The sequence below is a fragment of the Pholcus phalangioides genome, unplaced genomic scaffold (genome assembly GCF_987345545.1).
Source record: "Pholcus phalangioides strain wild (caught in Gottingen) unplaced genomic scaffold, Ppha-v1.0 ptg000004l_1, whole genome shotgun sequence".
NCBI lineage: Eukaryota > Metazoa > Arthropoda > Arachnida > Araneae > Pholcidae > Pholcus > Pholcus phalangioides.
The window spans coordinates 25,339,187-25,366,601 of NW_028301597.1; the positions used below are offsets into that span (position 1 = coordinate 25,339,187).

At 40.7% G+C, this 27,415-nt stretch overlaps 1 protein-coding gene across 1 annotated transcript; it reads left to right on the forward strand.

The window, feature by feature from the left end:
* LOC149086980 (uncharacterized) lies at window positions 1-26,168 on the forward strand. The gene is made up of 9 exons (XM_089231890.1): window positions 1-61; window positions 6,467-6,715; window positions 10,580-10,773; window positions 13,217-13,610; window positions 16,556-16,883; window positions 19,103-19,299; window positions 20,238-20,729; window positions 23,163-23,372; window positions 25,828-26,168. The coding sequence occupies exons 1-9, from the start codon at window positions 1-3 to the stop codon at window positions 25,920-25,922; spliced, it is 2,220 nt and encodes a 739-aa protein (XP_089088016.1). The 3' UTR covers window positions 25,923-26,168.
* Window positions 26,169-27,415: the final 1,247 nt, after the last annotated feature.

Here is a 27,415-nt window from a genome sequence, read left to right on the forward strand (position 1 = left end):
ATGTGTGGTGCTTTCGATGGCCTTTTCACGTCTGTTTTAAATAGGGAAGATGATATCCAAAGTACGGGTGTATAATGGGGTGATAAAGACCTCAACCTCAACGATATTCAAGTGGAAGATGTGGAAGTCCTAAAACTTCTAAAAATGTATTTGCAAGTAGAGCACCGGAACCAGATGATATTTTTCCTAGGGTCCTTAGGGAATGTGCTAATAAACTGTTCGAGCCAGTTGCACAGATTTTCAAAAGTAGTGTCGCAGAGGGTATTGTCCCCGGGGATTGGAAGGATTAATCGTCCAGTGAGTTTCACGAGCTCCGTCTCGAAAATTTTGGAAATTATTATCAAAAAAGGAATTTGTGAAGTGGATAGGCGGGAATAACGTGCTGTCAGAAGACCGGCATGGATTCAGGAAGGGGAAGTCACGTGTAAACTTTGCTTCTGTGATCACGTGGCCAAAACCTCGAGAAATGGCTAAAACGTTGATGTAGTTTATTTGGATTTCCAGAAAGCATTCGATCGGGTTCAACATGTTAAACTCTTGAAGCATTTATATGAGAAAGGGATCGGGGGCAACTTTTTAAATTGGATACAGCCGTGGTTAAGAGATAGGCCACAACGGGTTATGATGAACGGGGAATTCTGTGATTGGACAGATGTCACAAGTGGAGTCCCTCACGAATGTGTTCTTGGCCCCATACATTTTTCACTTTTATCGATAAAGTCAATCAGGGTATCGATGGGATTGTTAACAAGTTTACAGATGACGTGAAGCTAACGGGGGCAGTCGAGAATCCAAGCAATAGGGAGATGCTTCAAACAAACTTCAATATGATTGCAGTATGACCTTTAGTGTTGATAAGTGCATGGTCTCTGATTTTAGTTCGAAACACCCACGTTTTCTTTATGAATTGAATGGTTACGCTATCCCGGGTGCAACTAGGGTTAGCAACAGGGTCACCGATTTGGAAATTCTCATTGACGAGCGGCTTAGGTTTTTTGAACATTGTTCAGCGGTGGTAAAAAAATCGAATGGAATGCTCGGTTTCATTTTTAAAAATATTTCTGCGCGTTCTCCTAAAGTCTTTCTTCCGTTTTCCGAGGCTTAGTTCGTCCTGGACTGGACTCGTCGTAAGGTTTTGTAGTCCATACCTACAGAGGGACATAGACGTGGCTGAATGGCTGCAGAGAAGAGCTACGCATGCACTTGTTAGCACACAAGGATTGATCTGTAAGGAAAGACTTGATCTCTTTAATATGTTTACACTGGAGGAACACAGGTGTCGGGGAGGGGGGGGGGAGGCTATGATCGAAGAGTTTAAAATTTTCCACGGGATAGATAGGATGAGTTATTAATTATGAGTTATTAATACACCGTCGATCAACTGCTTCAAGAAGGTGCCACCAGTATTGTTTAGTAAGGCACAATTCCAGCTTGTGGTGGTGTCTCATGGAGTTTCTCTCTAAATGATTTGTTGGTCTTGAATTCTAACACAATTGATACGTTTAAAAAGAGGTACGATAAACACAGTGGGATAAACCGAGAAGCTGTCCATACGTTTGATAAGACAAAAATAATCTTTGTTATGGGTAGTGTATTATATAGTATTAATTATTGATTTTTTCTTCCGTGGAATATGCTTTTACATTCTGTTGCTGTATTTTGGTAATACTTGACATCCATATTTTTTTATGGGTATCTTTTTTCAGTCATTTCCTTGGGAATTTTGCCTGTTGTGTTTGTATTTGTATTATTTAATATTGCAGTAGTGAGAATATTTATTTAAATACATTTATTCACTGAACTGATTAGTGTAAAGTATTGATGACATGACATAACATATAACATAACATAAATGCGAGGATAACGTCACTCTCCTCTACCATACAAAGATTTAACAACTGGCTGTTGCGAAGATATATTTTGGAAAGAGAGAAAATTCAACGGCCCATGTACGGTCCCTTTCAGTGTACACGAGCTCCAAGGAAAGTGAAAGGACGTGGGTTCGATTCCCCGCAGGGGCAGTTGAATTTTCTCTCTTTCCAAAATATATCTTCGCAACAGCCAGTTATTAAATCCTTCATAACATAAATGCTCTGCAAATTCATATAACTATTTTGCAACCTTGCACCGTGGCTTATTTTTGTTTAATATAACTACCAAATGTTCAACCTTATTCATGCCTGAAGAAGAGGGTTTTATATAACATATAAAAGTCACCAATGGCTATTTTTAAACTACCATCTTGCCATTGACTGATCAATATCTCTACGTAAGTAGAGAAAACCAAGACGAAGAGGACGAGAGCTCAATGCCAAAGGCAACAGCATACAATTTTGCGCATTTTTCTCTAGATTTTAGCATGAAGTTCTAATTCTTATATTTTAAACTTTTAGGATATTTTTAATAACAATTTGATAATTTTTATCGATTACAATTAAATTATCAAGTCTGCTTGTGCCCCCCCCCCCCGTAAATCGAGGAACGCTGCTATAAGGAAATGGAATTTAATTCGTTTAAGAGATTAGAGAGAGATTCGACCCTTTGAAATACCATCATATTCGTGAATCACAACGCGTCAAATTCAAATCGACAATCCTTTAGGTGTGCATGAATGGGTGTCATGGCCGCTGCGTTACGTCTCCGAACAAGCGGAAACGTTTTCCAACTCGCGAAATCCCCTCCTCGAAATATAATAAGAAAAGAATTGCGTTATACAAAGAGGGAAAATAAGAAGTTCTGACTACAGCAGATGGCGTGTGCTGTCAAAAAACTCTCTTCCGGCATTTTATTTATTTATTTATTTTCTATTTGAACTTGGGAATAGAAAAATAAAATAAACGGAAGTTTGAGGGTTGGCACAAATATGGACTGTGCTTTGACATTCTGATGCTCCAGAACCCATGAGTCTTCCAGTTGAATGAATGGCTCTTGATGATTATAATGTCCAAGCCAGAGAAAATCGGGAAAATACGGATTTTTTTTACACGAGATTGTGAGTCAGTTTTTCTCCAAATTTTGGAATCACGATTCCATTGTGGTTTTATCACCCCCCCCCCCTTCCCAGTTGACATACTTGGTGATCATTTACCAAAAAAAAAAAGCCCTTACCCTAGGAATTATTTACCCATGCTCACTGGGCCTAGTGGTAATTTAATCATGTCTTAATTTCCCAAGTAATCATAGAGTGGCCTTAGTGACGGACTGGCCACCGAAGTTGGTTTCCTGTGGTTACCAACTTCCAGGCGCGAATGCGGGTCGATCTCCCCGTTAAAAAGTCTCGCCACAGAGAGCAACACACAGGCCTCTACAACGATACAATTATTCAATCATTACACTTCGTTCATAGTTAAAAAAATTTACGACAGATTGCAACACTACACACAGTAGTAACGGACTTGCATCGCGGCGGGGACCCGGGTTCGAGCAGCACCTCCTAGAGATAGAAGGTCTCCGCAGTCTAGCATGGCGCAAAGCTGCATTAAGTACTCTTAATGCAGCTTTGGCTGCCCTGCTTGCAACTTGGATTCTTGTGCTCTGGGAATTTCGACGGTGATTGGTCAAAGCGTGGAAACATATGGCATATATATGGCGAACGGAACCGTGCAATGGACGGTGAAACCGATCAGCTAATAGCTCATGGACGACGAGCCACCGGATGGCTATATATATGACATGAATGTCGCTCTTCACTTGTTAATATAAGATATATGGAAGACTGGATGTTGTGAAGATATTAGTAAATTATAATTTAGATATTATAAATATCTTCACAACATCCAGTCAACTGTATATCTTGTATTAACAAGTGGAGAGCGACATTCATGTCATATATATAGCCATCCGGTGGCTCGTCGTCCATGAGCTATTAGCTGATCGGTTTCACCGTCCATTGCACGGTTCCGTTCGCCATATATACGCTCTAGCGAAGGAAAATCTCTATCTCCTCTGTAGCTTAGTGGTCAGAGCACTCGTCCGGCAATCGAGGGACCCGGGTTCGACTCCCGGTAGAGGCAGAGATGAGTTTTTTCCTTCCTTTAAAAAAAAAAAAAAAAAAAAAAAATTAACATCTAAAATAATAAATATCTTCACAACATCCAGTCAACTGTATATCTTGTATATTTTTTAATGACCCTCAAAAATAATTATAAACAGTGGCTGGTCAAGCCGTTAACAAGACCCGTGAAGAAATCTCAATGCTATGAATGATTTCGCGCGACCCAAGGAAAGAGAGAGGTTCTTCTATTTCCCCAATTCGAAGTCGGCAATCCTATTGACGTAGACGAAGTCTGAGCTTCTGTATCTTTTCTTTTCATGCAAGGTATGTTCAACCCTAATCTCACGTATTAATGAATATTTTATAAGTATATCAGTACGTTTAATGAGATCTAAATCTCATTATGAAACGCATTCATTGTGAATCTCATATGGTAAACAAACCCCCCACCCATGTTAGCGTAATAAATTTCAGGTTAGGAAATGAATCAAGCCTTTAAGCGTCTCTGCTATCGAGGATCTAGATATAATTGCAGTCAAACTCGGCTATAAATGACATTGAGGATACGGCGAAATTTTGTCGTTATAACAGAGTTTGATGCTTTGACGAAAAATATTATTAGATTCAATCAAATATGCGCAAGAAGTTATTTTACTGTGATTATTAGGTTGGCTATAATCGATCAAGAAAAGTATGCAAATTAGGATGATAAAATATGAGTCACCGCTAATTCTTGCTAAACCAAATATTGGTTATAAATGTTGCTGCCAAAGACCGAAGTGTGGCCACGTCGCGAGTTGCCCGAGAGTTTTAGCCAAAGTCCGATCTACAGAAATGAATCGTCTGATTCGCGAAGTGTCTGGAGATCCTTGGCCAATTTTCGATATGCTGATGTAACACGGTCCGGTAGGCCTCGAAGCCATGTTTTTTCATCGCCAACGTGTGATTTACATGGCTACATAGATAGTAATTGTATTGGGTGAGCTATATGTGAGAGAAAAAGAAAGGAAAAGAAATTTGAGACAAAAAAAATATTGAAATAATTAATATAGTTAATAATAATAGCTAAATAATATATATTTTTTTGTCAAATTTTGGAGGAAAAAAAAAAGATTACCGCTCATTGTGATAGCGATATGATTGGTTGCCATAGCAAATACAAATACAATACAAATACAAATACAACGCCACAACAGGCAAATTGCCCAACGAGGTGGCTGACTTAAGAACATCATGGATCCCCTACCTACTACTGCTACACCACACATGCAACCCCCCCCCCCGCGGAACCCCCCAACGAATCGGTACATGCGGGAATGTGCGTGTACGTGTAGTGCAACCTGACGTAAAGTGTGTTTCTGTGTAATGCTTGTTATGTGTAGTGCTGTCATCTGTCCCCAGTTTTACAAACTATGAGTGAAGTGTTATGGTTGAATGATTCGCCGTTGTAGGACTGTTGCTCTCTGTGGCGAGACTTTTTAACGGGGAGATCGGCTCGCATTTGCGACTCGAAGTTGGGAACCACAGAAAACCAACTTCAGCCGACCACCACTGTGGGGTTCGAACCCGGATCCTCGCATCACGAGTCCGGCACTATAACCACTCGACCACCACAGCGGCAAAATGTGGACATAATTATCACAAAAAATACGCCAAATGGCGATAAACCCACGAATCAGGCTTTTTCTTTTCGGACTTTGGCCAGGGATCTTCAGCCACTTCGCGAACAGGTGGGCCAAACCCAAAATTCCAACACTGGCTGGGTCAATTAACAACGAAACTGGCACCTTCGCTATTTGGCGGATTGCGGGCTTTGGCAGTAACATAAGCAACTCTGGCGAAAAATACGGTGATACAACGAATCTAGGTAGTGATCTAACGGTAGTGATTTTAATCATGTTTCAAGGGAGAATAGAAAATTGGACATGGCAAATATACAGGAAATGAATATTTTCAGTCATATTCATTATAATCTGGAACTTCCCATAACGGACAGTATTTACTATTATACTCCCATAAAGGAGTATTTACTAAGTGTTAATATGCAATGTTTGTCAAACTTTTATTTCCCCACGGCTCCCTTGCCTAGTCAACATGCATGTTTCCATGGCTCTCTAGAATATGCCTCCATTCTAATGAAGAAGTACTCCATAGACCGAGCAGGCATAAATCAATAATGCTAGCTTCCCACGACGCTCCTAGGAGCCACGACACACAATTTGAGAACCATTGTGTTAAGGGATTGACGCTGGGCCGGAACTGAGGGAGGATAAGGGGGAGGGGACAACCTCCCCTGACGGTAAATTTTAAGGGGTGGAAAATTTTGAAACGAACAAAATATCAAATTTTAGAGTTCATGGGGGGGGGGGGGTGGCGAAATTACGTTTGTGACGACCACTTTCACCAAAATCGTGGTCACGGCCTTGGATTAACGTCCATCTTTGTTTTGGCGATATTTTTTTTTTTTTGCAGAATTCGATCTTCCGTGTCCGAATTTCTTGATGGAAAACGGTAATAACTATTCTTGGAGGTCTCGTCACCACAATCACCATCGTAATCACCATCGCGACAACACGCCGTCGGCTACGGATTGCGACGACGAGAGCGACGACACCAAGATGAGCAGCAATCGGTACTTCCAACCTTCGGAGAAATTCCCGTCCAACGGCAGCGGTTCCAAGGCCGGAAGGTGCAATGCAACTGCGTGTCTCGCCGAAGCAGGTAATAAATGTTGCAAATTTTATAAACGTGTGTGTGTGAGTGGAGTTGTGTGTGTGTGTGTGATGGCACTCTCCGCTGTTCATGTACAGATTTTAACAACTGACTAATGTGAAAAGGAATTTGGGGGGAATAAGACAGCTGCGTCGGGGAATCGAACTCACTTTCAGGAGCGTATTTACGTGTGTGTGGGGGGGGGGGGCCTTAGCATGTGGGTGGAGTATTAGAGGAATGAGTTCTCAAGTAAACAAGAATGGGGGGGGGGTGAGGGAAACAAAATTTTTTATGGTAACAGGCAGCAAAACCATGTATCTGCTTCTGACTAAAGAGCAAGGACCAAGGGCCAGTGAGTGATCAAAAGAGTGACCAACAATGTGTGCACACATGTGAGCGACCAAAACAGTGTAGAAGCGGGTGCGTAACCTAAAAATTGACCTCGAGAGTGGGGGGGAGGGACCAAGCTTAAGCCAATGAATGACAGAAAGAATGACCTAAAGCGTATTCAAGTATGTCAGTGATCAAAAGAGTGATCTAAAGATAGAAGGACCAGATCACTGAGAGATCAAAAATGTGAACTGACTGAAAAGTGAAATGACTTGAAAAGTGATAAGCATAGGAGTGACCAAAAAACTTGATTCAAGCGTGGTAGTGACCAAAAGGGTAGCTTTGATACAGAGGAGTATTTTCAGGGACCGGGGATAAATGCACAGGGTGGTTAATTTGAAGAATGAGCAATCAAGAAAATTGGACTAGAATAGGAGAAAGGCAGCAAAATTTGCGTTTCCCATAAGCTGCAGAACCTTAAATCTGCCTCTGCCCACATACTCTCACATGCCGGGAGAGCACGCTAAACCACTACGCTACAAAGACAACGAATCTCTTTACATAGATAAGTCGCCATCTGGTGGGTACTGTCAGTAATTACTAGTTGTTGGCTGAGTTACGTCTGACTACCCACGCACGATTCCTCGCGATTCCTCCATGCGAGCTCTAAGGGAAGAGATTCGCTGCCTTTTTTAGCGTAGAGGATCTAGCGTGCTCACTCCGCAAGTGGGAGGATGTGGGTTCGATTTCGTTAGTTGAATTTTATTTCCTGGATTCATCTCATCCTCATATCAGCCAGTTGTTAGAAACCATTCTTATGAAATATTTTTTGACACTCATTTTCCCCACGATTAATTCTTATCTCATGGCGAAAAAGAGATAGATATAGACAGATACATATTTACAGTACAGGGCGGCAGGTTTGGTGGAACGGCAAACTTTGAGTTACGAGTGGTTAAGGAAATTAGTATAATAGAAAGGCGGCAAAATTTGTTTGGCTCGTGGGCGGTAAAAACATAAATCCGCATCTGATAAAGAACGAGGAACTAGGTGAGGGAGTGAGCACCCAGACGATTTGCAAGCATGTAAGTGACCGAGAAAATTACCAAGAGACCGAGTCAGTGAGCCATAAATGACTATGACTATGGAGAATGCGCGGCCAAAAGAGTTACGTAGAGAGTTTGCGACCAAAATAATGTTCAAGCATGTGAGTGGCCGAAAGAGTGACCTAGAGAGAGTGAGAGGTCGTAAGAGAGACCTACAGCATGTGTAAGCATGTGGAGCAACCAAAACATTGTGCAAGCATGTGTCATTTGATAAAAAGGGTGACCTAGCTCGTGTGCGAGCATGTGAATGACCAAAACGATGTGCAGGCACGTGATCGACAAAAAAAAAGTGACCCAGAGTGCGTTCAAGTCATTGAGCGACCAATAGATTGACCTAGAGAGCAAAGAACACGTTACTGAATGACAAAAAGAGGGACTTAGAGAGTATAGAGTTTTTGCAAGCTTCTAAGTGACCTAGAGAACAAGCGACCAGGACAGTGAGCGGCCAAAAAGTTTCCCAGAGAGTTTATGACCAAACTAGTGTTCAAGCATGTGAGTGAGCAAAAGAGTGATCTAGAAAGCGTGAGCAATAATACGAGTAACCTACAACGCGTGTTTTTAAGTGGTCGCAACAAAAGCAGTGTACAAGCATGAGGATGATAAAAAGAGTGACCTAGAGAGCATCTAGGTTATAGTTGCCTAACCTTTTTGTCCCATCGTTTTCTTCAGAAATTTTTTTCCATCGTCACCCCAAACGCAATCTAACCCATAGGATCCTATGTTATACCCGTAGCTTCTATCATCCCCTGGAACATTCCATCACCCCTCTCCTCAAAAAATTTTATTTTTCATCACTCCTCAAATCAAGTTCACCCATAGGATCCTATACTAATTCAATACCCTCCGAACCACTCCATCGTTCCCACGGATGCCCACTTTGGTCAGGTTATTGAATGACCAATAGAGTGTCCTAGGACCAAGTTAGTGAACGACCAAAAGAGTGATCAAAAGTGCACAATGTTTGCAAGCATAAGAGAGACACACAAGAATTTCACAGAGAGTGTTCAAGCATAGAAGTAACCAAAAGAGAGACCTTGGGAGCGAGAGACTAGGTCAGTGAACGATCAAAAGATGATGGATCAACAAAAGTGACCACGAAAATGAAGTAATAAGAAAAAAGCACCAAATGTGCAAGCATAAGTGTGAGTGTCGACAAGAGTGACTGAGACACAGAGGTTTATTTACTAGGGCTGAACGGGGCGGTAAATTTCAGGTATGAGTGGTCAGTAAAACTAGATTAAAATAGGAGCAAGGCTTCGCAATTTTCTGTCACCCACAAAATAGAAAATTATACATTCGGTGACCATATATCAACGAGAAAATGACGGGATATCGTGATCCTAAATACGGGATATATAATTGTAGCCAAAAAATACAATTTACGACGAATTTGCTGGAGATCACGGATGTAAAGAACTGCTGCAAATCGCTGTAAACAGGAATTTATTTTCATGGGAAAACATTCATCATGACTTGGGTGATCACATTTCATAAATAAATAAATAAAATACGGAAAATCGGGAGCCTAAATACGGTGGAAATACCGAAGATGGGAACAATTTTCAGCAAAAACGTTGTCATAAGTCGGCAAAATCACTAATTATTTTCTAAAAATTATGAATTAATGGAGAATTATTGGAAATCGCAGTAAAATTGAAATGTGGTCCACGGAAAAATACATAAAACATGAGAAATATTTTTTGATTTATAGTCATAATCACCATAATACAGTATAAGTGATGAAAATGTATTAATGCAATTTGCACGGTGCGGCGATTGCATCGATTAAGAAACAGATCGTAGCCACAGTGCTTCTAATAAGGTGTTCTTGGATTTCTTCCGATTCTCAGCAGGTGTAAACAAGGAAATCAAAAGTGGGTTCTCAAACTTTTGTCACCTACGGCTTCCTTGCCCAATCCATTGTTCCCCTGCGGCTGTCTAGAATAGTCTGGTAGACATTTTCCGACATAAAAGAGCTACTTCAAGCATAAATAGGAGCACAAATCGATGTCTACAGCTCACCGTGACGTCCGTGACAAAGGTTGGCCACACCTATAGGAGCCGCGACGCACACTTTGAGAAATACTGAGATGTAGGGAAAAATACTCCATTGGGAAAGCAACTTTGAGCGAAATATCTCAGCATGGCAATTCTAAAATAAGGGGCTTTTAAGGATGACGCTTAAAGGGTTAATGCAAATATCAGATATTTCTATCACTTTGGTTTGTGTTATTTTTCAAATAACGTATAGTGCAGACGTACCATTTTTTTACATCTAATACATGTACTATTTTTTCAAATGTCATCTATATTCCGCCGCATTTTGTAATTCCTTGTACGTCCGGGTATAACGGATAAAATATCGGTTTTATCTGATTCGTTAAGTCGGGGTTCGATCTTTTTAACCCCGTTTTTTGTTTTTTTTGATCATCTTCAGTGACCCGCCTGTCGTTAAGTTCGTCGAGCGATAACGAAGATGAAGAGAAGTGCGACACGGACATGAAGATAGATGACGTCACCGAAGACGAAGAAGAGGAGGAAGAGGAAGAGGAAGAAGAGGAGGTCAACATCGAGACTGGAAGAACTCAGAGCAAGAGTGCCGAGATAATGTTTATGATGCTCGCGCATTCGGTACGTCATGGCCTTTTTTACTTGGTCTCACAATAGCTAATCGCATGTATCATGTTTTCCAATGACCACATTAGACTTCGGAAGAGGGTTCACTTCGTTATGGAGAGAAACGGCGAAGAATAATTTGGGTGTTATTTGCATACGCTGTCAAATCGGTTTTTGTCGCCATGTCGTTGCCAGTTTCAAACCTCCAGGTGCGCGAGTAGGGCAGTGTTAAGATGCTCGTCTACCACCATGAAGGTTACTGTCAGGTTCATGGGTTTGATCTCGGGGAAGAGGGTAGAACATAGATGATAAGTTCTTTCGCTATCGAATCTGAGGCAGGCGAACACCGATAGATAGTGCCATAATATGCTCTCGCCAGATGTCCCCTCAGTCCAAGACGAGGACAGAAGTAAAACGTGACTTTCTTCAGAGAGAAAGATTTCCGACCCAAAACCCGATCGGTAGTAAATTGCTGTTTGGCGATATTACCGAAGTTGCTTTGCGGAAAAGTGGTAGTAGTTTCAAACTGCTTTGGCACCACAAGCCAATTTAGGATGCCAAATAAGTACCAAAGGAAAAAAGTTTGATGCGAAGTTGCTATCAAGGTTCTCTCAGATTGCTAAACTATTCTCAACTGTTTTTCTTTTCTCAATAAAAAAATGATCTCACGTGACGTGACATGACGCAGGCTTATATCCTTGTCTCTTCTAGCGATATTGTGCTGCAGTGTAGGCATCATGGTGGACTCTCATTGTGAGGATCCAGTTTCGAACCTCGTTGACGGCACAGTGGTGGTTGGCTAAAGTTGGTTTTTCTGCGGTTTTCTAACTTCCAGTCGTGAATGTGCAATCCAGTAGTCCCTCATTTAAAAATGTCTGTCCCCGCTGAGAGCAGGCAGACCTATGACACAGTACTTTCATATAACATGGTAATTCAAGAAGTTATCATATTTACTTCGAAATATGGAAGTCAGATGGCAGCACCAGCAGAAACAAGCACAATTATAACAACATAAATAAGGTAGAGCCATACATGCACTGAGAATGCACATTCCGGCATGTACCAGTTCGTTAAAAATTCCGTAGAAGAATATGTACAAAGTGCCTGTACATATAATGGTAGTCTATTCAAATTTTTCTGAGAAATTCTTGAAACCATGGCCGACTCATCCACCGTCTTTTTGCGGAAGTGTGACGTCATGACGTCAGTATCATCGTTATAGACAATCGCTGCTCTCCATCCTTCAGTTTTTTGCAACGATTGCATGTCACTTAGAGTGGCAAAACCAGTCTTTTGTTCAAAGATGGAAGACGCAAAGATGGTAAGTGCCTTAATCTTTTGGATTGGCTCTCTGGTTATAATGCGCGTACCTATGGGATTTCAATATGAACTCTTCGATATCTACCCGGAGCTTATCGACATTTATACCATGTCTCTTTTACCCAGACTCACTTTTCAATAATAAATTAGACTTCACGCCTCTTTCAATGCAGAATTCCGAGTAGTTTTGTAACACCAGAACAAAGTCAAAAATAGCGTCCGCAAGAATTCACGGTCGGAAAATTTATCGACCAACAATTCACTGACAACAGATCGACATGAGTGAGTGAGTAAGTATGCAAATGAGAATGACAGTGAATGAGCAAATTTGCGAGTAAATGGATGGTCAAATGAACGAGTAAATGAATGACAAGTGAGTTGGAAAGGGAGGGAGTGATTGGTAAAGGGAGTGAGTGAGTGACCAAGGAAGTGGGCGAGGGACCAAGTGAGTGAGTGACCAAGGAAGTGGGTGAGGGTCCAAGTGAGTGAGTGAATGAGCAATTAATTGAGTGAATGTGCAAATCAGGGACTGAGTAAAACCGGCCTGTAACTAGAGCCAGCCACCTCCTAGAGATAGGGTGTTGTTCTATAGGTGGTGTTGCACACTAAGTCGCTCGCTCACTCCCTCATTAGGTCACACAATCACTTATCTCTCCTTCAGTCACGCTCACTCTGTCACTCTCTCAATTGCTAGGTTGCTGACTCACTCAATCACTAGGTCACTCATTTTGTCACTCCCTATTCACTCCCTCACTAGGTCATTCGCTTTGTCACAATCTCTCACACACACTGAGTAGCTCACTAGATCGCTCATTCTATCACTCACCCATTAGTTTGCTCACTCATTCACTCTGTCACTCATTAACCCCCCGCTGTTACTTACTAACCATTTTATCACTCACTGACACACTCACTCGATCATTGCTCGCTCCCTTTATTGCTCAATTACTAGCTCACTCACTTATGTCGAACTGTTGTTGGTGAATTTTCTTTGCGGTAAATTGTTATCAGTGAATTTTCCGTAAGTCGCCAAAGTTATACACTGGAAAAACGCGACTCTTATACTTATCACAATGAATATAAGGATGCTTAACTTGTGATTTACTCTGAGGTTAGTGAATGCTATAATCAATTCCAGGATCGGGTACAGCAGAAAAACTCATCCGACACTAGCGTCATAAGGAAGAATACCCAAGTGTCCGATCACAGCAAAGCCAGCAGGTCGTTGGAGCACATACGTGCCAGGTACGGGAGGAATCGGACGGATGAGAAAGATTCGGCGTCGCCTCCTCTCGCGTCCGACTTGCATCAGAATGATGACGATGACTACGACCGCGATAACGAAGGGAAGCCGTTTTTGATACTCAGCGACAAAAAGGCTCCTAAAGTAGTGGACGGTGCCGCGGACGAAGAGCAGGTCAGCGCATCTTGGGCCAAGTCAAATCTTCCAAGCGTCAGCCTGACCGAAACGACGAGGGATAAAACGGCGAGACCTTCCAGTGTGATAGCCGACATTCGCAATGCTAGATCAGGTACATAATTCATTCTATATTCTACGGGGTTCTTAACCCTTTTTTTCTTCAGCCGCGACCCCAAATCCACAAAAAGATCATCTTCGCAACTTATGGGACCGTTTGTTTCAGGAAATCATTGATACCAGTGACGCAATAAGTGCATCGCTGGTATGCACTTGTAACAGAACCGTATGTGGACTTGTACGACCCACACACATCTCAAAAGTCCATGTGAATCAAGTTTAGGTCGTGGCCAATAGCTCGAGAATCCCTGGCTGTAAATGGATTTGTGACACTTCTTGGAAAACGTCCTGTGAATCGAGTTTCGGTCGTGACCCATAGATCCCGAATCCCTTGCTCTTAGTGAGTTTTCGCGCTTGTGATCAATCAAGACCCTGTGAATCAATTTTGGGTCGTGATCCATAGCTGATGTCCTCCCCTTTTCCCAACTTCGAGGTTCAAATGCGAGCTGGTCTCCCCGTTAAAATGTCTTGCCGCAGAGAACAACAGGCCTACACTCAACGGTATAATTATTCATTCATTACACTTCACGCAGTGTGAGTTGAGGAAAAACTCATACACTGCTGGCCACCCGAATTGCAACACCAAGAAAGACAAGATATCGCAACAATATTTATTTTGTAGATAACATGTTGACCAAGCATCAAATGATTAAATTTATAGACTTCTGTGAAGTGTGGTTCCTGCCAAAATCAGTAGCCAGAGTAGCCGCCATTGTTGGAGATCACCGCTGCCACACGCCTCGGCATTGATTCAAAAAGACTTTGGATGTGTTCTTGGGGTACAGCAGACCAAGCAGCTTCCACGCGTTGCCAAAGTTAATCTGGTGTGGCAGCTGAGGATGTAATCTGGGTCAATCGTTGAGCAACCATGGACCACATGTTTTCTATCGGCGAAAGATCCGGAGAGCGAGCTGGCCAGGGAAGCAATTCAATCTGGCGATTGACGAAGAACCTTTGGACAATGCGTGCCACGTGTGGTCGCGCATTATCCTGTTGAAATATGGCTGTGGGCAAGTCCTGAAGGTAAGGAAGGACAACTGGCTCCAACACCTCGGAGATGTAGCGCTGGCTTTTTAAAGTACTGGAAATGCGTACTAGAGGAGTGCGAGAGTGATATCCAATACCGCCCCATACCATAATACCCGGTGCAGGACCAGTGTGGCGGTGCATAACGCAGCTGTTCAGCATCCTCTCTCCACGGTGTCTCCAGACTCGAATCCGACAATCGTGGTGTTGCAGACAGAAGCGTGACTCGTCAGTAAAGACAATTTCATTCCATTGTGCCGTCCACATTCTTCTTTCATCGCACCATTGGCGGCGGAGACGTCTGTGGTTCTGCGTCAAGGGTAGACGAAGCAATGGACGTCTTGCGAACAGACCACTCTGCTGTAAACGGCGTCGAATGGTACGCGCAGACACTGGATGATGCGGTACAGACTGAATGTGCTGTGCTATGGTTCGTGATGTGGCTGAGCGATCCGTCACTGCCATACGCACAATACGCCTGTCATCACGTGAAGTGGTGCACTGAGGTGGACGCGATCGAACACGTCGGTCCATCGTACCCTCCTGCATCCAACGATCACATATCCGCATTACAGTTGTTTGGTTTCGTCCAACACGACTACCGATTTCCCTGAAAGATAATCCACAATCTCGGTAGGCCACTATCCTTCCTCTGTCGAACTCGGATACTTGATCAAAAGATGATCGCTGTTTTCTACGAGGCATAATTGATCGTTTTTTTGAAAAAACCACAAGAAAAACACAATTGCCGTACTTCAAATCGTCGAAATCTCCAAGCCTTAAATAGCGCTTTGAAGTGGCGCCACAGGCGCGTGTGATGTGCGTCTGCGCTGAAATTCTAATCATTTGCATATCTCACCTCCGCTAATGCATATTGTAAAATTCATATTATTTCCATGCTTCCTTCAGGGTGTTGCATTTACGGTGGCCAGCAGTGTAGTTTAAAAAAATTTATTGCAGATGGCAGCACCGCACATAACAAGCATTACACGAAAACAAACTTCACGGAAGGTTCACTATACATACACACATATTCCAACATGTACCAATTCGTTAGAGGTTCCGCAGAGGAATATGGACGAGGTGTATGTCTGGTTTAGTAGTAGTAGGTGATGTCCCCGATTCCCTTTTATGTAGTTCTCAACTTCAAAACGCGAATGCGAGCCGCTTTCCCCAATACAAAGTCCCGCCACAAAAAGCGACAGCCTACGAAGTCACAAATATGTTCAATCATTCCACTACACCCGCAGTTTCAAAAATTTACAACAGACGGCAACATTATAAGAAGCATTAAATAGAAACAAACTTCATGTTAGGTACGCAACACGTGCATGCACCTTCCAACATGTACCAATTCGCACGAGGTTCCATAGGTGAATGTAAACGCGAGGTGCATGTGTGGTTTAGTAGTAGCTGAAGAGTCTCTGGTTGTATTGTAATGGGTTCGTACGACCCTTCTCGGAAGACGCTGCGAATAAATTTTAGGTCATGACCTAAAGCTCAAGAGGCCCTGGCTCAAAATGGATTTGTATGATCCATTTCCGAAGAGAATGAATTTTGAGTCTGGATCCATAGCTCCAGAATCCCTGACTTTAAGTGGATTTGTAGTGGATGTGTACCAACTATCTCGGAAGCCCCTGCGGATCAAATTCGTTTAGTGACCCATGGATCCCGAATCGCCTGGATGTAAATGGATTCATACGATTGCTCTCGGAGATCTTGCGCATCAAATTTCGGTCGTGACGGAGCAGAAGAGCTCCTGGGTGTTGGTTGATCTGAACGACCCGTCTTGGAAGACCCTGCAACCCATAGGTTAAGAACCCCTGTTCTATTCACTAGATGTCTCGATGTTAATATTTATATCTCTAAATACGGGACATGACACGTGTATTTGACATTCGATCGATTTCTTAGGGAGCTGCAGGAACAGAGGGAATCCCTCGCCCGCGTCACCGACGGATTCGAGAAGGCCAATTTTCTACTTCGACGAGGATAAGAACTTGGTCATCTCGAGTAACGGACCCGTCAACGTTTCGATATCCGTGCACAGGGTGGCGAACAGCTCCGGCGAACAGGGCAACTCGACCAGGGTCCTACCGATCGGAGGAAGGGACGCGAACATACAATTCGAAGACAATAACGACGACGATGACGACAACGACGAATGCGATAACCACCAAAGTCGTGCGGTTGGAGAATATTGGCGATTGGCACCGAATCTTCCCGAATATTCAAAAAATCCGTAAGTACGGGGCGTTTTCTATATAAATAGTTGGAAAAATTCATAAAAAGTGAAGGAATATTGGTATACATTAATAAGTTCGTAGTTGCAGAGATATCTGCTGTGCAAGCAATTTCAATAAGCCTGTGCAGTGAAATAAGTCGTGCCGACCACGTTATTCTGTCTTTCCAGTTGGTGTAGTAGCGATGTTAATGAAATGGCTGTCAAGTGTATATCCATAGTTGCATTTTTTTTCTTCGAAACTATTGAAATCGTTTTAATGCCGTTTTTAACAAAGCAACGATTTCAGTTACTGAGTGAAGACACACTTGCTAAAAACCTCTTGCGAAAATGCAAACTGTTGTCCCTGGAAAGTGGCTTCTTACTCATAAGGGTATAGTTGCAGAGAATCATCTGCGAAGGTTTTACAGGGGCGAACTTCATATTAAAATGTAAAAAAAAATCAAGTAATGGTCTCGCTTCGGTATATATCGATATATTTCTGAAACTCCTCGCTAAAAGTTTCTTTTTACCGAATTATTTGATTCCGAATATGCACCGGAAGACGATGAATATTCCTCTTGTTTTTCTCACTGAGTCTTTCACTGAAATGACTTACTTGAATCTAGTTTATGTTGTTTTCGGTGGAAATATACAGGGGTTGAACGAGAAGTCGTGTGCACATTTTAGAAATTACCAACAAATCAATATATTGACATAAAAAAAAGTGAGGTTTGTACTAAAATGCTTATCATGACATAGAGGGTTTTTTTTGATAAATCAAAAAGAGGTTCAAATTTCACTCACGAGTGGTGCTGTAAAACGAAAAACTCAGACATAACACATAAAAGGTAACACAAACAGTGCCTAATGAATAAGCCAATTTGCGTACCGTATTTCAACATGAACGCCCTTCTATCCTTTTAGATGTAGCCGGAGCTAAAAACGGCACTTTTAGCTTTTATTGCAATGTGATAGTTCCGGCCACCTTCATTCACTATTTGTATTTCATTTTATTTGTATTATGTCGAATTTTTCGTTTTATAGTGCCACCTGCGAGTGAAATTTATACTTTCAAAGAAACACTAGACCATGGCAGTGTTATCCGAAATTTAATCATGACGGGCAATGTCACTCTTGTCCAAAATTTTGAGGGGTATTTTTTGTATCAGTGAGAAACGACTCTACTAAGAAAATTACCTGAAATTCGAAAGAGTATTTTCACGCCTCAACGAAATTTTGAAGCGTTAAACTGAATTTTGATACGTGATTGGCACATCTAGATCTGTTGTAGTGAAAACTGGTACCGAGGAGCTCCAAGGAAAGATGGAGATATTCGTTGCCTTTCTGGCCTAGTGCGTTCACCCGGGAAGTGAAAGAACGTTGGTTCAATTCCCCGCGAGGGCAGTTTGAATTTTAAAACATTTCATCAATTTATATTGCGCTTTTGTCAAGAGAATTTCGCAGAAAAACGCCACAAGAAATAGAAAATACTTGAAAAAATGTGTCTTTATATTCACGATATTCACAGCTTTGTAGTGTCGAGGTTTAGTCATAACTAATGTCTTCATTACTAAGTTTTGCTATGGTTTGTATCTACTACAGTAGAGTCTCAATACTTCAAGGAAGGTTCCAGATAATCTCTGAGGTGGGCTGGAATTTTTTGAAATCTCTCAGTTTTTCGTTAAGCATGAGTTTTGTTTCATTTTGACCCATTTTTCTCACGCATTCGAATAATTTGAGTTGGATGGGCGATTCTTGAACCTTAAACTGAGGCTTTCGGTAGATCCCCAAGCCCCTCTGTAGTAAATTTACAGTGCAAAAAAAATATAATAATATCAGACAAGGGCCTGGACCTCCTTTCAGTCCTCCCCCCAACCAGAGTCTATGGGTCTTGGCAGAAGTGTAATGAATGGAGCCGTTGAATTAAGGGTAAAATGGGGGGGGGGAAGGGGGAGTGGAAGCCCCCCTCCCACTTAGTAAAGTAGTAGTAGTAGCGTAAAGTGTGTGGCGGAGAAGCCCCCTATGTATAAAACTACTACACTTCTAGTAGTAGTTGTATACATAGTGGCTACGCTCTCCGCTATTTTACGCTTTGGTATATTGAAAACGATATGAGGCAGAGTAAATCTGGGGGGGGGGGGGTGTCTTGTCATGTTGCTTATTGGAATTTATTTATTTAAATTAGATGGAAATTTATATTGATGAAAATTATTATCATTTTTTTCATACACTTCCAGGAAGTATCAGCCTGATTTAGTCGACGACGATCGAGTGGATTTGCCCGAATACGGCACGGCTCCCTCATCAAGGATCCAATCGCGCCAGAGGTCTCCGTCTTCTTATCCGGACACGACAGAGAACAACTCTATGGCATCTGCGACTGTCAATTCCCAAGATATACGGATGCCTTTCTACGATGCATTGATGAGCACTGGTTAGTACTTAGAATTTAACAATTAATATATTTTTTTAAATACATTTCCAAAATACAATAACTTTTGACCTTTTAAGTGTCATTGACGAGATATGTAGCCTCCTTAAAGGCCACTCATTTTAGCATCAACAAGCTCAGATATTTTGTAATGTTGGTTTCTCGATAGAACAATCAACCCCCCCCGCCATTACTCCGCACTTGCTGAAAATCTGAAGCAAAGCTACCTCATTGAAAAAGGTATGGCATTTTAAAGAGGATAGTTAGTGATTTTTGGCATTCGATTACGTTACTTGGCAGTTTTCTATAAAATGGTACTGCAGTGAACTTTAATGACATTTTTTGATAGAACATGTCTCAAAATGGCGAAAATAATAATATAAATTTTGGAATACTAACGTCATTTTCTACGGAAAAAAGTCATTTTTATGCCAAATTTTAAGCAAAATTCATGTAATATTCGAAAAGCGATTGCTAAAACTTTTGTAAATCAAATGTTTTGTTATTTTCACAGTATGTTCAGCTAGCAATGATGCAGGGGATAAGCTAAAACTCAAAGGGGTTATATAGTATGTTCATAAGTAAACCTTCGGCACAATTCTAGATCACTGCTTGAGTCTTAAATGATCCATCGCACATTCATAGATCACGTACGTAAGTGGCATGGGATGTCACGACGACATCCCATGGGTTGACTTAAGTTAGGGGGGGGGCGAGAAAAAAAAGGTTACTGAAAAAGTGGGGGGGGGGGCAATGGATCAAAAAGTCTGGAAAACCGTAGTCGGACAACTCAATTTTTTCCCGTTGGATAACCTTGACAAATGTATTGATAATGCATGCACAAAGGAGCGCATTTTAATGCGATGTTTCCTCATAGCATTGTTCTGTGATTGAACGGACATTTAATGAATTAGGTTGCTGTTCTCTCTCTTTTTTTTTAGCCCGTCACCTATTCTCCGACGAGGACCGTACGATTGACGAGAAAGAGCTCCTGAAATCGATCGACTTCATGCCACGGGAAATGTTAACACAGAGGGTCCCCATCGATGATTATTCCTGTGTGGATTCCCCGAAGAAGAAATCGGTGACGTTCTCCCGACGCAACTGCTTTCCCGAGTGTGGCCAACGCCGTGTCTTCTTCAAGCCCCCTTCGTACGAGGACATCGACGGATCCCGGACAAGTTGCAATAGTGGCGGTGGATGTTCCTCTGCCGGACGGGACGAGCGGTCCAAAGATCTAGAACATGAAGAGGGATGTCCGGGAGCGCGACGCTTTTCTTGTAAACAAGACCCACAGATACGTTCCGTAACGGGCACATTGACGAATCCATTGAAACCTGGCGGTGAGATGGGCTACTCCTTCGGTGAAAACGAGCCGGCGTCCAATGCCAACAGCAACAAATCGGAGGAGTCTGCGAGTGGTAACGTGAAGAGTGAGTTTATAGTTGTTCATGGATCTATATATTTCTGCGATTATATTATCAGCCGCAGTCACGAGCGGGACATTTAAGAGAGGAAAAAAAATTACTTCGAATACACACTTCTCTAGGCCGGGGAAGCAGAAAAACAAATTCTAACACTTTTTTGGACAACTTTAACAAACAATTTGACAAGCATTCGTCGTAACATTAGTTTTATGAGGTTATGTAATAACTCAACGCTTATTTTTAGACAAATTCGCATCGATGTTGCACAAAAAAGTCCTCGGGAGATCCGAGAAGAGTCGAATGACTCTAGTTCCCATTGTCTGAGGCTCATGGCGCTATTGAGACGGACGTGCCTGTCAGATAATTTGGCATTATAATTGATAGAGCCCAGAAAGTTTAGGCACCTCTCACATGATATTGTCATTTCTATGCCCAACACCAATTTTCCTATCTCTCGGACACTTATGCCTATTTTTGTTTGAAAGGGCCGGGGGGATGGGGAGTTCTGTTTCATAAGAATTTTGAGAAAGAGTTCAGGATTTTAAAAAGAGGAATACTTAGAAGTTCTTATTGCCAAAAATATCTAAGCTCTATGTGGCCACTAAAATTCACGAATAAACACAAAACAATGTTGGAATTGACATTTACGGCAGGGAAAATTTAAAAAAAAAAAAGAGCAATATGAGAAAAAAGCATGGCTTTCTGCCTGAATTTCTGGGCTCCAATAATTAGGCTTGTAGGGGGCACCCATGATGCTGTTTATAAAGCTCTGGATCAAAACCGTAAGAGCTTTTGCGATTTTGAGGTCTAAAAACTTTTACTTGGATTTAAGAGGGTATTATTGTAGGAAACAATCCAAGTGTCCAAGACACATCTCTTTCAACTACTCCTTAAAAGCTTGAGACAAATCATCATCAATCGTCATTCTGGAAAGTGCCATCGCCTTTGGAGAAGAAAATATAATAATAATAACGTGATCCTCACGTATTCCCAAGAAATCAGCATGATCCGTCCAGGGAATTTGTTAGTGTTAGTAAACATCCATGCCTGAACCGGGATAGATGTTTACTAACAAATATTTAAATTCATTGATAAATGGTGATAAGTTGATATTCATTGCGAAATACTCGGAAGAATCATCAAGATTCCCTACACTTCATTCTGAGGCTTGTACAGTAGTCACAGAAAACTATATCCTCTTCAAACTTGACCCATAGGTTTAACCTATGGGTCAAAGGGGAACTATGCTGCAGAGTTGACGATACAGACAATTTCTTTTCAAGGGAAAGAGCCAAAAAATAATGATCACACGCCCAAAACATATTCTTATGTCGATGTTTCAAATTTCGTTCATGAATTGTAATCATTGTTCTTGCTTTGCTCTGAATTTAAATATTCAAATATCAAAATTTTCGTGAGTTTTGCGGTTCAGTTTCACATTCTATTGTAGCTTTCCACCATCTTGTTTGGTGATATAAATTTGCCCGATATTCCCATAAATGTATTTCTTTTGCGTAGATGCTAATGCAGACTGTCCCAAGTCCTTTGCACAACAGATATCTCTGAACCCGTTGACTTTAGAAACACACTTTCAATTACAAAAAGTTTTCAAAAATAACGTTACTTAAAATATAAAAATCAGTTCAAAATGCAGTTAGTTATACATCAAAATTTTGTTGAGGGGTTTTGCACGTAAAAATGAAGACACTATTTTTTATACCGGTCCCTTGTTAGCTGAAAAACTTCCAATTATTATTGAAATGTAGATCCCATCCCGAAAAGTCATTTGCAAAATATTCCATATTTTTAAATGCAGTGAAAATTCACTATGTTTTAACATCTTATCGTCGTATTGGTAAGTTTCATTGGCTCAAAAGTTGTCATATTTAGGGAGTGGACACAAATAGAATGAACTCAACCATTTTTTTGTTTATTCACAATAAATAACAATTACGTATTTTGAAAACTACAGAATTTTCACACCTTTGACATTAATTTACGCTCCGCAATTTGTGAACCACATCCACAATCATTGGTCATAAATGCTGAAAACTTGAGTCAAACATCTCCATTAACAATGCATTTAAAAATATGAATTTTTTTTTGTAAATCTCAAATTTTGTTCTCAGAGCCGCATTTACATTTCACTGGCTAGAAGTTTTTGCATACAGGGTCTACACAAAACTTTCATTTTTTTATTGTTTTATGACCTCTTGGAAAATTCAAGACATTCTGAGTAACCGGCACGTTATTCGAAAGCTTTTTGTTTGAAGGCAACGGATGCAGAGATATCTGCTGTGCAACAATTCGAGACAGCCTGAGGATTCGCCCATAATTAAATTCGTTTTGAAGCGAAGAAAACAAAAATTCGATCCAAAAATATTTATTACACGCATACCACGTTTAAATACAACAAATGATGATCTGTTTACCATGTAGGATTCGAATTCGCTTACGGGACGGACAGTTCTAGGAGGAAAGATCTGGTCGAGTGGTCAGTCGAGACGTCGATGAACTCAGACGATGAAAGCGACGACCCGAAGGCATGCGGTCATTTCTTCCATCCTGAGGAGAAGATCGCGGTCAAGGCGATCGAACCGGCGGACACTTGCGACGATGCGACTAACTTTTTGGTTAATCCAACTAATGGTAAGCATGAGCGCTTACGATTCATTGTCCTCCTCCTCCTCCTCCTATATGATCAAGCTTTCGAAAAAAAAAAATTATTATATTTAACCTCATACAACCCTTTTTCTTTTTTAAACTGTTTTTCCTTTTTTTTCATATGAAATTTCATCTGTAAAAACTTCACTTACAAAAAGTCATTTTATAAGCTTACATTTATTTTTCCCATTTCCGTTAAATGAGAAGATTTTAATACAATGGTGTCGAAAAAACGTGAGCACGGAAGATATTCAATGTAGTTTAGAAAAGGCGTGTTTTTGTTCGAGGCCCGAGTGAAATGCATTTATTTTCAGGCCGGGGGGGGGGGGAATTGAACTATAAACTTTTTATAAAAAGTAATTTAACAAAACTTAAAAAGAAAAAACAACCAATAAGCCTGTTTGTTACATTCGAGTTAATGTAACCGATGCGCTTATTGGTTGCATTTTTGAAGTTTCATAAAAGAGTATTCTTTTGCAGTGCAATGTTGGCCTTACAGTGCAATAAATAATACACACGAGATATATACAATGCTGCGTTCAAAAGTTCCGAAACTTATTTTATTACGAAAGAATGAATACAAATGGAACCTGTTTTTTTATATGTCCTTCGAAGTAAACTACTCTGTGCATTTATTACGCCTTTTTGCCATTGTTCACAAAAAGATGTAGATTCAGATTGCAAGCCTTTTTTTTTGTCAGATCCTCCAGTACCTTCATCACTGCTCGTTGTACTTCTTTGGAACCTGAGAATCATTGCCCCCTTGAGAAAATTCTTCATCCAAGAAAACGGGAAAAAGCCATATTGGGCGAGATTAAGGGAATAAGCTGGCTGTGGAAGTATCGGAATGTGATGCTTTGACAAGTAATCTGACACCAGGAGGGACCCGTGAGTTCCTTAAACATCGGCGTGATTCGATGAGACACGTGCGACCAGATCTTTCGAACGCCAAAGCGTGGGGGGCTCCATCACGATAATGCGGTGGTTCAAGGGTCCTTCCTAGTGTCATATCACCTGTTGAAACATCACGTTCCGATACTTCCACAACTGGCTTATACCCTTGATCTCGCCCTATTAGACTTTTTATTTTTCCTCGGATAAAGAATTGGCTTGAGTGGCAACGATTCTCAGGTTCCGAAGAAGTGCAGAGAACAGCGTCGAAGGCACTGGAGTGACAAAAAAAAAAGCTTGCACTCCGCATTCCCATATTTGCACGAACATTGGCAAAAATGCATAATTGCCCTGGGTAGCTATTTCGAAGGAAACATCAAAGAAACAGGTTCCATCTGTATTCATTCTTCCACAATAAGTTTAAATAAAAGAGTATAAAGTAATAAGTATATAATAAGCATAAGTAATATATAATAAGTATAAATAAAAGAGCTTTTTGAACGCAGGTATATCAAAAGGATTTACATCAAAAAGAGCGGTTATTTATACTGACTCCGAACGAACTATGTTAGCGTGTCCTAATCATCGGGCCGTGAGTGATTCGTCGTTTCATTTCCCATCATTTATTTTCCATTAGTCGAAGACCTGGTAGCTATTACTAGCTATTACTAGGCCTTTCACTTATGAAAAAAAAAGAAAAAAAAATCAATCTCCGGGCGTTGGTTTCCTTTCAAAAAGTTGAGAACCACTGAATATATATGGACTGATTGAGTGAATGAACGCCAGATTATACTTGCTGAAAGCACGAAAGTCATGTCGATACGGAATATGGCCACCTGTTGTGGCTATCCCAGTGTTTCTCAACCTTTATTCACCCATGGCCTCTTTTGAACTATATTTTCTTCCCGTGCCCCTCCCGGTCTTATCCATGGCCTACTTCTTTATCCAGAAGTGAGGTCATTTTCATGTATTAAATGTATTTATTCGGGCAAATCAATAGGGAGAAAAACATTTTGTAAATAAGATGGACCTCTAGAACCCCTTAAGCTATACTCGAGTGAGCTTCCCCTTTTTGGTGGGGGGTCCTATGCCCAAATAGAGCCGTCTCAATTTCATTTTCTCATTGAATCTATGTTCTGGGGGGCACTATACTTAACTCAAAGTAAAAGCTTGCATATTTGCATGCTTACTCTTACACTTTTTCCCACCGTATTTCACGTAAAATCTTATAAATTCTTACATTTCCAGTTTATTTCTTCACATCGGAATTTTTCTTCGTAGCTCTCTATGGCCGCTTAATCACCACTAATGGCTCTTCTTCTGCTTGTGTTTTACCCGTGCCCCCCTCCCCCCAAAATGTCCCAGATCGCCATATGGCCCTAGGTTAAAAACAACTGAATTAACCTTGTTTCCTAGTAGTAGTGGTGTTTGATCTCTGCGTGTGAAGAAAACATTTTGTCATGGAACCATGTCCTATACATACACATACGATATCAATCAAGTTTGTTTTCCCAACACATAATAAATCCTAATCTAATTTTTGTTTCAGAATCGGAATCGAGATCGAAAAAGAAGAGCAAAGTCCAGAAGATTATGGGTTTCTTCAAAAAGCAAACCACTAATTCTAAGAAGAAGAAAACTTGATTCCCACAGATTCTTTTACAGCGTCTTACGTTTCCAGTTTTCGAACATTGAGACGATTTGTTTTAGTCGAAGAGATTCAATATGAACTGAGATTGAGATTAATTTTGTATACGTGAAAAAGCTTTGTCATTTCGATTGTAAGTATTTCCCGAAAATTTTGATGATAAATTCATTTCATGCATAAAATGTTGTCTTTCGTGCGGTAGATTATTCCTGATATTTATTTATTTACAGATAAAATAATGGAAAATTATTGATTTTTTTTTTCGTGAATTTATTCCATTATATTTCTCCGATGAACCAACTAATAGTATAAAGTGTGTATTTGTATATTTGCATATATTTGTATTTGTATTTGTATATTTGCATATATTTGTATTTGTATATGTATATTTGTATATGTATATTTGTATATATATTTGTATATATATTTGTATATATATTTGTATTTGTATATATTTGTATTTGTGTATATTTGTATTTGTATATATTTGTATTTGTATATTTGTATATATTTGTATTTGTATATATAAAAATTAATTTTTTCCTATATGGTATAGGTTTCGCATGTACAGGGTGATTCCATAATTCCCCCCTTGCCGCATTTTACTGGTGAGCTGTCGATCCTAGAGGCATGCTTCCAATTAGAAAAATTATTCATAATTATAAAGAAAAATAACTCATAATTATCTCAACTAACGTGTAGAACTCAGACGCGTCATTCATACTGCAACGGGGGGTGTAGTTATTAAAATAAAAATATTGACTTTTCATTTGGTCACCCTCTTCTAAAATTTTTGAGCACAGGGTGTCCGTATAAAAAGTTAGTTTTAAAAAGTTTTAATAACTATACAACCTCTTGCAGTATGAATGTTTTACCTGAGGTCTATATGTTATTTGGATACATTTTCTGAATTATGCCTCCACAATCAACGGTTCACCAGTAAAATGCTGCCGAGGGAATTAAGTAATCAATTTTATTATACAATACATACAATACAGTTTTCCCTGTATAGTTCAAGTGGATGATAATTTCCATGAAATCTGCGAAATTTACATATACTTGAGGGTACGTGAGTTTTTTTAAATATCGGACGTAATACTTGAATGTCCCCTAAGATTAAAAGTCCCTTTATACATGTCCATGGTCTTGGTCCGTGAGATTTGAAATCCGTTTAGTGGTTCGTGATTCGTGGGAGGTTGGCGATCACTAGTCTAGACTAGTAAGTAAGTATGCGTGTTGTGGCGAAGTCATTCGTGAGAAGAGTATATATCTTATGGCCAGTGCTTTTGAAGCGACCGGCCATTTCAGTGAGTGCTCGAATTTAAGACGTTTGTCACCCCCCAACACCACCTGGCCCCTCAATGAGGAAAATAGGCAGAGTTGGAGATCGTCGATAGAGCCGCAGCTGAGGCTACATAACCAACAACATTAACATTAACACAAGGAACATTAGTCATCGTGACATAGGTTCGAACCCCACCGCCGCCAA